At 45.3% G+C, this 13,478-nt stretch overlaps 2 protein-coding genes across 6 annotated transcripts in view; one reads left to right on the plus strand and one right to left on the minus strand.

Moving 5' to 3' along the window:
* The window catches only part of LOC132864475 (NLR family CARD domain-containing protein 3-like), a 1,256,659-nt gene that overhangs the window by 1,101,860 nt on the left and 141,321 nt on the right, over window positions 1-13,478 (minus strand). The window lies entirely within an intron of this gene.
* LOC132864490 (gamma-interferon-inducible lysosomal thiol reductase-like) overlaps window positions 1-13,478 on the plus strand; it is a 28,846-nt gene that overhangs the window by 13,406 nt on the left and 1,962 nt on the right. Inside the window, exons 1-4 of one of the 5 annotated variants that reach the window (XM_060897917.1) lie at window positions 8,725-10,213; window positions 10,413-10,460; window positions 10,542-10,645; window positions 13,173-13,352. In XM_060897917.1, the coding sequence (XP_060753900.1) occupies window positions 10,559-10,645; window positions 13,173-13,352 (267 nt within the window). In that variant the 5' untranslated portion in view covers window positions 8,725-10,213; window positions 10,413-10,460; window positions 10,542-10,558. Of the gene's footprint in view, window positions 1-8,724; window positions 10,214-10,412; window positions 10,461-10,541; window positions 10,646-13,172; window positions 13,353-13,478 lie in introns of those variants that run through there. The other 4 variants (XM_060897918.1, XM_060897916.1, XM_060897919.1 and 1 more) reach the window with 4 other exon arrangements.

Here is a 13,478-nt window from a genome sequence, read left to right on the forward strand (position 1 = left end):
CGGAAGTAAGGGATGCCGTCAAGCTGAAGAAGGAGTCCTATCGGGCCATGTTGACCTCCAGGACTCCTGAGGCAGCCGACGGGTATCGGCAGGCCAGGCGTGCTGCAGCTCGGGCAGTTGCGGAGGCAAAAACTCGGAACTGGGAGGAGTTTGGGGAGGCCATGGAGAAGGACTATCGGTCGGCCTCGAAGAAATTCTGGCAAACCGTCCGGCGCCTCAGGAGGGGGAAGCAGTACTCTGCCAACACTGTTTACAGTGCGGGTGGGGAGCTGTTGACCTCGACTGGGGACATTGTCGGGCGGTGGAAGGAATACTTTGAGGATCTCCTCAATCCCACCGTCATGTCTTCCACTGAGGAGACTGAGGCTGATGACTCAGAGGTGGACTCGTCCATTACCCAAGCCGAAGTCACTGAGGTGGTTTGCAAGCTCCTCGGTGGCAAGGCACCGGGGGTGGATGAGATCCGCCCTGAGTATCTCAAGTCTCTGGATGTTGTGGGGCTGTCTTGGTTGACACGCCTCTGCAACATCGCGTGGCGGTCGGGGACAGTGCCTCTGGAGTGGCAGACTGGGGTGGTGGTCCCTCTTTTTAAGAAAGGGGACCGGAGAGTGTGCTCCAATTATAGGGGAATCACACTTCTCAGCCTCCCAGGGAAAGTTTACTCCAGGGTACTGGAGAGGAGAATTCGACCAATAGTCGAACCTCGGATCCAGGAGGAACAATGCGGTTTTCGTCCTGGTCGCGGAACACTGGACCATCTCTATACCCTTTATAGGGTGCTCGAGGGTTCATGGGAGTTTGCCCAACCAGTCCACATGTGCTTTGTGGATCTGGAGAAGGCATTCGACCGTGTCCCCCGTGGTATTCTGTGGGGGGTGCTTCGGGAGTATGGGGTTCGGGGCTCTTTGCTAAGGGCTGTCCAGTCCCTGTACGAACGGAGCAGGAGTCTGGTTCGCATTGCCGGCAGTAAGTCAGACCTGTTCCCAGTGCATGTTGGACTCCGTCAGGGCTGCCCTTTGTCACCGGTTCTGTTCATAATTTTTATGGACAGAATTTCTAGGCGCAGCCAGGGGCCGGAAGGAATCCTGTTTGGGAACCACAGGATTTCATCTCTGCTTTTTGCGGATGATGTTGTCCTGTTGGCTTCTTCAAACCAGGACCTTCAGCATGCACTGGGGCGGTTTGCAGTCGAGTGTGAAGCGGCTGGGATGAGAATCAGCACCTCCAAGTCCGAGGCCATGGTTCTCGACCGGAAAAGGGTGGCTTGCCCTCTCCAGGTTGGTGGAGAAGTCCTGCCTCAAGTGGAGGAGTTTAAGTATCTCGGGATCTTGTTCACGAGTGAGGGAAGGATGGAGCGTGAGATCGACAGGCGGATCGGTGCAGCCTCCGCAGTGATGCGGTCGCTTTACCGGTCCGTCGTGGTGAAGAAGGAGCTGAGCCAAAAGGCGAAGCTCTCAATTTACCGGTCGATCTACGTTCCGACTCTCACCTATGGTCATGAGCTTTGGGTAATGACAGAAAGAACAAGATCGCGGATACAAGCGGCTGAAATGAGTTTCCTTCGCAGGGTGGCTGGGCGCTCCCTTAGAGATAGGGTGAGAAGCACAGTCACTCGGGAGGAGCTCGGAGTAGAGCCGCTGCTCCTTCACATCGAGAGGAACCAGCTGAGGTGGCTCGGGCATCTTTTTCGGATGCCTCCTGGACGCCTCCCTGGGGAGGTGTTCCAGGCATGTCCCCCCGGGAGGAGGCCCCGGGGAAGACCCAGGACACGCTGGAGGGACTATGTCTCTCGGCTGGCCTGGGAACGCCTCGGTGTTCTTCCCGAGGAGCTGGCCGAGGTGTCTGGGGAAAGGGAAGTTTGGGCTTCCATGCTTAGACTGCTGCCTCCGCGACCCGGTCCTGGATAAGCGGAAGAAGACGAGAGACGAGAGACGAGAAAACACTGGGAGTGATGTCATCGGAGTGAAATATCAGGAATTATTGTACATACAGGACACTTTTTCGATGGAATAAAAACGTGTTCTATTCCCTTCTAGCGGGTTTCATTCATTTGGTTTGATAGCATGCAATATTGTTAGCATATCGCTTATCCTACGTGTATTATGTCACTCTACCCAATAGAGAATGAGCGTTGAATATGGTTTACGATATTGCATCGTTGTCAAGACAACATGATGTCACACATTGGAGACGTAAAACTTGCACGCTAGCAAGCGACTGTAACAATTTGTAAACAAACATGGCCACCAGGTTTGCTTCATTAAATATGGAAGATTTTGAGAATTTTGAAAGAGAAAGACGTGTTGAACACCCGAAAGGAATGTGTATGTATAATAATAACAATAATAACAATATTGGCTGGCTTTTTTCATGGCCTATCAGATATATTCCATTCAGCTACTCATTTTCGACTCGTTCAGTATCATGCTAGATGAATGGAATATATTTGATAGACCACTCAACACCAGCCAATATTATTTAAATATGTCACTTAGATCCGTGATGTATTTTGGATGAAAAATGCAAGTTTTTCAACATGAGAAGATAAACTTCATATCTTCAAGCCAACGTGTGATTTTCGTTTTATTATATCGACACATTCACAAACAAAAAGGATCCAAATTTATCACAACAATTCATCGATTTTCTCACAAGTGACAGATAGAGATTTGTCACGGTTTGGACTGTTTGAGTCCTGTACGTACAGTATAACTCTGTATATTCTGGCTTGAATGTGTATAGTTGGATGTCACTATATAAATAAAATAAAAATAATCCTCAGTCAGTGAGTCAGGGCTGGATGATTAATAATCATCTTCTGAAAGAAATATTATTACAATGTTTGTATCCCAGGCGACGTTTATACCAAAGTCAAACTCAAAGTGAACTTTACTGTCATTCAGATCATTAAACAAGTCGGGCACAGCAGAATGAAATTGCTTTTCTCCTCATTCCATGTGCAGTGAAAGCTATAACAGACAGATCAGACACTAAAACTGAACATCCACTACTGGACTCATTGCACAATGTAATGATAAATATAAACATTTTATTTAAAACACATCACCACCAGGCTGAAGGGACTCCAATCTGATCTTTTGCTGTACTGTGATGCAGATCTGATGTTTTCAAATCAGATTTGAGTCACTTTCATACGTAGTCCTAGACTGGATATGTATCAGATTCGTGGCCGTGTGAGATGAGTGAGAACGCTCAGATTGGAATTCACGCAGCGTGGCAAAACAACAATAATAATGTTTATTATTTCTGTAGTGCATTTTACATGTACATGTGAACAAATGCACTTAAAGTATCATACATAAATAAAATAAAAGAATACAAATATCAATTAAATTATATCCTAAAATAATATAAAAGCCATAAAATATTGCTAAGCTGTTATATCTTACCAGCCTCAAAGCCATCTTTGAAGCCGGTAAGATAACTGGTGCTGTATTCGTCGACCTCATGGCCGCCTACGACACGGTGAACCATCAAGCTCTACTGACTAAAGTAACCCGCATGATCAAGAACACAAAAATTGTCCGCATCATAGAGTCACTTCTGACAAACCGCCGCTTCTTTGTTGAAATGGACGGCAAACGCAGTCGATGGAGAGCACAGAAGAATGGTTTGCCATAGGGGTCAGTATTAGCCCCACTGCTCTTCAACATTTTACACAAATGACCAACCTGCCTTCAACAACATCCGTAGGTTCATCTATGCAGATGACCTCTGCCTGGTTACCCAGGCAAGAAGTTTTGAGATCATCGAGAAACGTCTCACAGATGCCCTGAAGACACTAACGGGATACTACAGATCATGGTTCCTGAACACTAACCCAGGCAAGACCCAGGTCTGCACCTTACACCTAAACAACTGAGCTGCATCTAGGAAACTTAGAATCATGTAGGAAGGGAAAGAACTAGAGAACACACCCTACCCGGTGTACCTTGGTGTCACCCTCGATAGGACCTTGTCCTTCAAAGAGCACGTTGCTAAGCTCCAGAGGAAAGTATCCACCCGCAACAACCTTCTCGACAATCTTGCCAACTCCAGATGGGGTGCTGACCCCAACACCCTCAAGCAGTCTGCGCTGTGCTATTCAACAGCTGAGTACTGCACTCCAGTATGGGAGAGGTCAGCCCATGCTTCCAAGATCGACATAGAGCTCAACAGAGCCTGTTGCACCATCACAGGCACCCTGAAAGCTACTCCCTTGCCAGCACTGTACAAACTATCAGGTATTTGCCCACCTGGTATACGCTAAGAAGCTCAAGCAAGAATGGAGCGTGACAAGCAACTGAACGACCCCAGACACCCACTACACGGACATCAGGAGGTCCCCCGATGGCTGAGATCACGTCACAGCTTCATGACGGTTCAAGGCCTAGGTGTAGTACCACCAAAAACCTTCAAGATGGAGAGGTGGAAGGAGAATGACTCAAACAACAATGAGTCATTACCTCCCCCTAGCGAGACACTTCCCCCGGGAGCAGACCTACCAAGGAGGGACTGGGTCATGCTCAACAGAGCCAGATGCAAGATAGCTAGGACCGGTGACAACATGCTGAGATGGGGTAAATCTTCAAGTGCAGCCTGTCCCTGTGGGGAAGACCCCCAAACCATACAGCACCTTCTACATAACTGCGAACTTGGTCCAACCTGCTCAGACGGCGATCTCCGGGAGGCCAACGAGACAGCCCATCGTTGGAGCGACAAGATATGATATATAAAATTTGCCATCCTTCTGTCTTAGGAGACAATGGTTGCACCTTGGTTGATTTCAAACTTGCTGAGAGCAGTGTCTGATGTGGCTCAGTAGTCCGATCTTCGCATGGCAGTCTCTGCCACATGTGTTGCAGACAAAGTCGGATGGCTGACTGGTGATCTGGTTTTGCTGTCTCTACTTCCGCAGCTCTCTCTTCATCTGCAGTTGTAGATTTCTCTTCTCCTCACCCCTTCTGATGCCTTCTGTCACAGTGTGATGCCAGCAGCTGTGGTCAGCTGCAAACTGCTCCCACCTGTCTGGGTTGATGTGTGTCAGTTTCATGTTGTGCTAGCAGACGTCCTTGAACGGCAGCATGGGACAGTCAGTTGGACGGTGTCCCATGGCTAGCTCCCCATACAGGAGGTTCTTAGGAATTCAGCCATCCTCCATGCAGTGCATGTGTCCCAGACATCGGAGGTGACACTGACAGAGCAGGAGGTGTATGCTAAGGGAGCCTGCTCTCTCCAGCACTGCTGTGTTGGATACCTTGTCCTGCCATTTAATGCCCAGGGTATGTTGAAGGCAGTGGAGGTGGAAACTCTTAAGGCGGTGCTCCTGTCTAACGTAAGTGGTCCAAGATTCACTGCCATAAAGCAGGGTGCTGATGGCACTCACCTAGTACACCATAAGTTTGGTGTTCATTGACAGCTGGCTGTTAGCCCACATTCTCTAGCTCAGCTTGGACATGATGGCAGCAGCTTTGGCAATGCGCTTTGAAATTTCGGCATCGAGGGACAGGTTGCTGGTAACTGTGGACCCCAAGTAGGTGAATTGGTCCATGACCTTCAGAACCTCGTTATTGATGCTGATTGATGGCGTTGATGGAACGTCCTGGCCCATGATGTAGGGCTTCTTTTATGCTAATTGTCAGCCCAAACATCACACATGCTTGGGTGACCCTGTCAGTCAGCAGCTGGAGGTCTTCTTGGGTGTGAGAGGGCTGCATCATCTGCAAACAGCATCTCTCTAATGAGAACTGTGTGGACCTTGGTCTTGGCCTTCAGGCAAAACAGACCGAAGAGCTTCCTATCACTTCTGGTGTGCAGGAAGACCCTTTCTCCTGTATCTCTGAATGCATAGTTCAACAGCAGGGAAAAGAAGATGCCAAACAAGGTTGGTGCAAGAACGCATCCTTGCTTCATACCACTCTTGATAGTGAAGGGTTCTGATATCACTCCATCAAAGCTGACTGTGCTCGTCATGTCATTATGGAAGGAGGCAGTGATGCTGAGCAACTGTGGGGGGCAGCTGATCATCTTCAGCAGCTGGAACAGACCACTTCTGCTTACAAGGTCGAACGCCTTGGTCAGATCGATGAAGGCAATGTAAAGTGGCATCTGTTGTTCTCAGCATCTCTTCTGGAGCTGATGTACAGAGAAAATCATGTCAACTGTGGATCTCTTCATCCTGAACCCACACTGGGACTCTGGATAAATGCGGTTGGCAAATGCTTGCAGGCCAATAAGAACCACACGTGCAAAGACCTTGCCCACAATGCTCAGCAGGGAGATACCCCAATAATTATTACAGTCACTGCGGTCACTCTTGTTTTTGTATAGCTTGACGATCTTGGCATTACACATGTCATGGGGAACCTTACCTTCTCTCCAGCACAGACAGAGAAGCTCATGGAGTGGTTCCAGCAGGTCTGGCTTTCTGCACTTGATGACGTCTGGAGGAATACCATCATTGCCTGGTACTTTGCCACTTGACAGAACATCGATGGCCTTGTTCAGATCTTCCATGGTGGGCACGGAGTCCAGCTCCTCCAGGATGGGCAGGTCCTCCATGGCATCAAGTGCTTCCTGAGAGACTGACTTTTCTGTGGAGTAGAGCTCAAGGTAGTGTTTGACCCATCTTGCCAGCTGCTTTTCCTGGTCTGTAACGATCACCCCTGTCTTGGATTTCAGGGGTGAAGATTTCTCTGTCAGTTTACCTGTTGCCTGCTTGATGCCCTAGTACATGGCTCTGATGTTTTCAGTATCTGCAGCTTGTTGAATGCTATCTGACAGCTGCAGCCAGTAGTTATTCACACAGCTGCATGCTGTTTGCTTGACCTTGCATCAAGCTGCCTTCCATGCCTGCTGGTTCCTCTCAGATGGGTCACGCTTGTAGTTGACCAAAGCACTGCGTGTTGATTTGATTACTGGCTCCATCGCTTAAATGTTGGCCTCAAACCAGTCAGCATTTTTTTGCTCATTCTTGGCATAGGTTAGGATTGCAGCATTATAGATGGTGTTGCGCATGAAGTTCCACCTATCGTTGGTGCTCTCTCCCTGACTCTTGGACAGAGTTTCCTCAAGTCTCGATGAACTCATTCTTGTCAGGGTAGGCCATCTTGCAGATGTTAATGCATGGCTGGCCCTTCCACTTGGACCAGTGAAGTTTCTTTTGGTTTCAGCTTCACTCTTGAGGCAGTCAGGGAATGGTTAATGTCACAGTCGGCACTGTGGTAGGTTCTAGTGTTGCAGACACTGTTCAAGGAATCATGCCTGGTAAGCACCAAGCCAGTGTTTTGATCTGGGGTGTCTCCAGGATACTTTGTGGCATGCCTTGTTCTGGAAGAAGGTGTTTGTCACACACAGCTTGTGGTAGCAGCAGAGTTCTAGGAGTCTCTGACCATTGTCATTCATTCTCCCTACACCGTGATGCCCAAGAACATCTGGCCAAACTTCTCGATTGGCATGCACTCTTGCATTAAAGTCACCCAGTAGGTAGACAAGCTCTGATGATGGAATTGTGCCAGTTGCAGCATCCAGAGACTCATAGAACTGGTCCTTGACCTCCACTAAGGACTGCAGTGTTGGGGCATAGATGCACATGAAGTTTACTGGGCCTTCCGCTGTTGAGAGGGGCAATTTGAGGTTATTATAAAATAATATAAAAACCATAAAATATTGCTAAGCTGTACTATATATATATATATATATATATATATATATATATATATATATATATATATAAATAAACAATTCTGAAAAATATCATTTATTAAAAGCTAAATTAAAGTAATGTGTTTTAAGTAAAGATTTAAAACTAGATAAATTATCAGCATCTCTAATTAACTTTGGCAGTGTATTCCAAAGCTTTGGAGCTGTCGATGTGAATGCCGCATCGCCTCACACCTTTTTACTTATGAATAGTGACGGTTTCAATACAAGCTCATTATTACATCTTAATCTATACTTTTACGCCTCTTTGATCTCAATTAAACTAAATATATAATTAGGCACACAGCCCTTAATAGCTGTACTGCCTTTCAGATTTTTCAAGTGTAGATCATAAGAATTTTCCCCGCCACCCAATTATTTTTGTTTAGTGGACCGAAAGCTCCTGAATTCGAATCACAGACTTCTGATTTTATTAGTTTTTTTTTTAAGAGAACAATTAATGAATTTAGAGCCACATGGCCCTAAATTCTCCGCTATTTTTCCCTGCTTCCCCATGACCCAATTCAAGATACTAAGTCATGCATCATGTGGTGGGCTTTCCCTGTTCACGCAAGGCATTGTGGGATACAAATTTGAAACAGGAGAGAAAAATGGAGGACGTGAGTGTGCGAATGAAACGTGAAAGAGCGACTACAGTAACGGAAAGAAAGCGAGAAGAAAAGATGTTATGTTATATACGAAGGAAAGGAAACGCAGGACCAAACTAATAAATATGGGCGCTCAGCGAGCACCTCGGTGTGATCAGCTGTTCGTTTAGCGACAGAATGATGGAACTGTCAGTGCACGCTCAAAGGGAAACCTGTAGATGGCAGTAATGCAACACTGTGGATGCCAGCTGCTGTAAAACCCAAAAGAAGAAGAAGAAGAAGGTAAACCTGCGCATGCGCACACGGACTTCCTCTGTCTGCTTGACTGCGCCAAGCGAGCGATTTCATGCACATTATTTGCTTTAATCCCCTCAAATTAAATAACTTCCCAGCCACAGAATGGCCTGATATTTTGTGAGATATTACAGAAATAAACAGATATCACAATCACCACATTTCAGACGGAACTAAATTTTGCAGATTTTATGAAATCGAAAAGCCGTCTCGCTTTAAAGCCAACACAAATCAAGAACATTTTGAAAATAACTCTTCCATTGTTTTCATAAGGACCCCGGACCCATATGTAAATCAGGTCAAAAACCACGGTCCCATCATTAACAGGGTTCAAATTTTATTTACTTCAAATCTGTTACTAAAATTATTTGAAGAAAATGTGACAATAATTCCTGCTGTGCAATGCCGCCATATTTACTGAGCTGCTGAATCACTTTTCAGTGTTTGCATCATATTATTATTAGTTTGCGCCCACATACTCCTGCTACAGAACACACAAAATAGTGAAAAGAACAGAATTTACATTCTGAAAACTGAATTATTGAATCTGAATTCCTGAACATATTTCAGTATGCACTCACTGAGCACTTTATTCGGAACACTACACTCACACTGGACGGGGCACTTCTCCCTTTACTCTCAGATCTGCCTCTGTTCTTCGTGGCATGGATTCCACACAACGGTGAAACAAACATTCCTTTGAGAGTCTGCTCCGTGGTCACATGATCACTTCAGACACTTCCAGCAGATTTTTAGGAGCACACCGATGCTGTGACTCTCCTGTTTTCCCATGTCCCAGAGGTGTTCTTCTGGATTCAGATCTGCTGACTGAAGGTCACTGAAGAACACTGAACTCAGTGTCATGTTCATGAAAACAGTTCGAGACGACTTTTGCATTGTGGCCTGGTGCAGTATCACACTGGAGAAGCCATTAGAAGATGGTGAATGTGATTGGTTGGTATTAACGGCCTAAAGTGTCCCAAGAAAATGTTCTCCACACCATTACACCACCCCCACCAGCCTGGATTGTTGACATGGATTCATTCTGTTGATGCCAAATTCTGACCCTTCCATCTGTGCTCCTCAGCAGAAATGGAGCTTCATCAGACCAGGCTACATTCCTCCGGTCTTCATCTGTTCAGTTTGGGTGAGTCTGTGCCCACTCCATCCTCAGCTTTCCGTTCTTAGCTGACAGAAGAGGAACCTGATGTGGTCTTCGGCTGTTGGAGTTCATCCACCTCAAGGTTCAGTTGTACAGAGTGGTTATCTGAGTTAATGTGAGCTTTCTGTCAGCGTGAACCAGTCAGACCATTCTCCACTGACTCTCTCTGATCAGCAAGGTGTTTCCATCTGCAGAACTGCTGCTTACAGAATGTTTTTTTTGTTTCTCTAGAGACTGTTGTGTATGAAAATCCCAGGAGATCAGCTGTTTCTGAAATACTCAAACCAGTTCATCCAGCACCAACAATCACACACACTAAAGATCACAGTTTCCTCATTCTTCTCAATATTGATGTGAACATCACCTGAAGCTGCACCTGCATGATGTTATGAATTGCACTGCTGCCACATGATTGGCTGATTACGTAACTGCATAAATGAATGAGAAGGTGTACTTGATTTTCTTTAAAGTGTTGTCTGAACATCAAAATAAAACTAATCGAGACTTCACTGGGGTTAATTCTAAATAAATAAGATCTTTTTTTTTAACTCACTCAATTTCAATGTTATGAATTCGATGCCAAATTCAAATATTTTCCTTTCTTTCTTTCTGACTCTTTTCTGACACTTGTTTGCTTCCCTCCTCAGATTACAGCACAAGCGTCTCTAGAGCCAATCACATCACAGCAGGAGGAAGTGTGTAAAATAAAAGCAGTAGTTTGACTCACTCAGCACACACTCGTCTACACACTGTTTCTTCTTTTGTTGTTTCCTCAGACAGACTTGCTGCAGAGATGTTTGTACTGAAGTTCATGCTCACGCTCGCCTGCCTCGTGGTGTCAATGTACGAGTGCATGAGCTCACCGGCAGACAGATGCAGGGTGAAAAAACACATACACACACACTCTCTCCTCTCTTTCTCTCTCTCTATGTCCTCTCTCTCTTTCTCTCTCTCTCTCCATGTCCTCTCTCTCTGTCCTCCCTCTCTCTCCTCTCTTTCTCTCGCCTCTTTTTCTCTCTCTCTTTCTCTGCTCTCTCTCTCTCTGTCCTCCCTCTCTCTCCTCTCTCTCGCCTCTGTTTCTCTCTCTCTTTCTCTGCTCTCTCTCACTCTCTGTCCTCTCTCTCTCCTCTCTTTCTCTCGCCTCTATTTCTCTCTCTCTGCTCTCTCTCCCCTCTCTTTCTCTCTCTCTCGTTCTCTGCTCTCTCCTCTCTTTCTCTCGCCTCTGTTTCTCTCTCTCTTTTTCTGCTCTCTCTCTCCCCTCTCTCTCTGCTCTCTCTTTCTCTCCCCTCTCTTTCTCTCTCTCTTTCTCTGCTCTCTCTCTATGTCCTCTCTCGCCTCTGTTTCTCTCTCTCTTTTTCTGCTCTCTCTCCCCCCTCTCTCTCTCTGCTCTCTCTTTCTCTCCCCTCTCTTTCTCTCTCTCTTTCTCTGCTCTCTCTCTATGTCCTCTCTCTCCTCTCTTTCTCTTGCCTCTGTTTCTCTCCCTCTTTTTCTGCTCTCTCTCTCTCTCTCTCTCTCTCTCTGCTCTCTCTCCGCTCTCTCTCTGCTCTCTTTCTCCATGTTCTCTCTCCTCTCTTTCTCTCGCCTCTGTTTCTTTCTCTCTCTCTCTCTCTCTCTCTCTCTCTCTCTCTCTCTCTCTCTCTCCCCCTCCCTACTTAGATGTGGTATGAATACTGTAGTGTGTATGAAGCTGCTGATTGGTTAGCTGCTCAGTTCCAAAAAGATATAAGCAGAGATGGTTTCACATGAAGCTTGTGTTTGCTTTCACCTGTCCCGGTTCGTCGCTGTCTTGGGTATGAGAGATCTGCTAGGTGAATGGGAATTGGAGAAAACAAAACACCCTTCTGAATGGGCCTAAAGTGTATCACTTTATTACCTCAAGCTTATTTTGTAAAATATGTGTTTTTATGCGAGCCCCTTTTTTTTGAATATTACACTTAAACTTAATTTTCTTTAATCACAGGTCTATCATTAGAGGATCTTCACTGTATAATCTGTTATTGTGAACATACTGTTCTAGAATTCAGCCCAGAGTTTACTGGATCTCGTGCAGTGTAACAAGTAAAAATCAATTAACAGATCAATTAATCAAGCAATCAGGTGTGGAAGAATAAAGTATTCATGGGGAGTCATAGCCTAAAGGTTAGAGAAGCAGCTTTGGGACTAAAAGGTTGCTGGATCGATTCCCTTGACCTGCAGGAAGATGGGTATGTGGGGGGAGCGAATGAACAGCATTTTCCCCTCCCTTTATATCCATGGCTGAAGTGCCCTTGAGCAAGGCACCTAACCTCCACCTGCTGCCCACTGCTATGGGTGTGTGTTCATTAAAGAAAGAATTTCACTGTGCTCTCATGTGACGTGCGACGAATTTTAAAATTCTTTAAAAAATTTCTAGAAAACTGAATTAGCCATTTGGATTTGCAACAATTAATCTGTCAGTCTGCCAGACATCATATGGGTTTGGATGTGTTTAGCGACATATGAAGATTAGTAAAACCTAGTAGCAGTATGTTATCATGCATTTGATAGAGCAGCAGTAGAAACTGAATAGTAAATGATCGCCTACACTACCGTTCAAAAGTTTGGGGTCACCCAGACAATTTTGTGTTTTCCATGAAAAGTCACACTTTTATTTCCCACCATAAGTTGTAAAATGAATAGAAAATATAGTCAAGACATTTTTCTGGCCATTTTGAGCATTTAATCGACCCCACAAATGTGATGCTCCAGAAACTCAATCTGCTCAAAGGAAGGTCAGTTTTATAGCTTCTCTAAAGAGCTCAACTGTTTTCAGCTGTGCTAACATGATTGTACAAGGGTTTTCTAATCATCCATTAGCCTTCTGAGGCAATGAGCAAACACATTGTACCATTAGAACACTGGAGTGAGAGTTGCTGGAAATGGGCCTCTATACACCTATGGAGATATTGCACCAAAAACCACACATTTGCAGCTAGAATAGTCATTTACCACATTAGCAATGTATAGAGTGGATTTCTGATTAGTTTAAAGTGATCTTCATTGAAAAGAACAGTGCTTTTCTTTCAAAAATAAGGGCATTTCAAAGTGACCCCAAACTTTTGGACGGTAGTGTATGTCTGCTATTTTTTTATTAGTTGCGTGACTGCATCAGACCTGATTTGAATAGAATTGAGAAAATCTTTTTTTTTTTAAATCACAGTGTACATGGAAGACGAACCGTCACCTGTTGCTTTGTCGTTTGCAATTGTGAATGTAGGTTAAAAACTAAAGGATCAAATAATCATCAGTATGATGCTTATTGAGTTACAGTGTTGTAGTGTTTGGGATGGAGCCTTAAAATGGCTGGTGATATAGTAATAACGCCTATCATGCATTGTTCTGTGTGTGTGTGTGTGTGTGTGTGTGTGTGTGTGTGTGTGTGTGTGTAGGTGCTGGGGCAGTGTCCCCAGGTGAACTCCAGTCGGAGCGCTGAGCCTGTGAATGTGACTGTGTATTATGAGTCTCTGTGTCCTGATTGTCAGGAGTTTCTGGCGTTGCAGCTCATGCCGACCTTCATCATGCTGAATGACATCATGGGTTTGGAACTTGTCGCGTACGGCAACGCAAAGGTACACACATTGTGTTAATTATTGTAATTAACATGAAGTTGATTAGTTTCCTATTACAGCACACCCCAAGTATAATATTCCTATAATACCACAGTGATCTACAACAATTACTATTTTTATTGATTA

Source organism: Neoarius graeffei, chromosome 17 (genome assembly GCF_027579695.1).
Source record: "Neoarius graeffei isolate fNeoGra1 chromosome 17, fNeoGra1.pri, whole genome shotgun sequence".
NCBI lineage: Eukaryota > Metazoa > Chordata > Actinopteri > Siluriformes > Ariidae > Neoarius > Neoarius graeffei.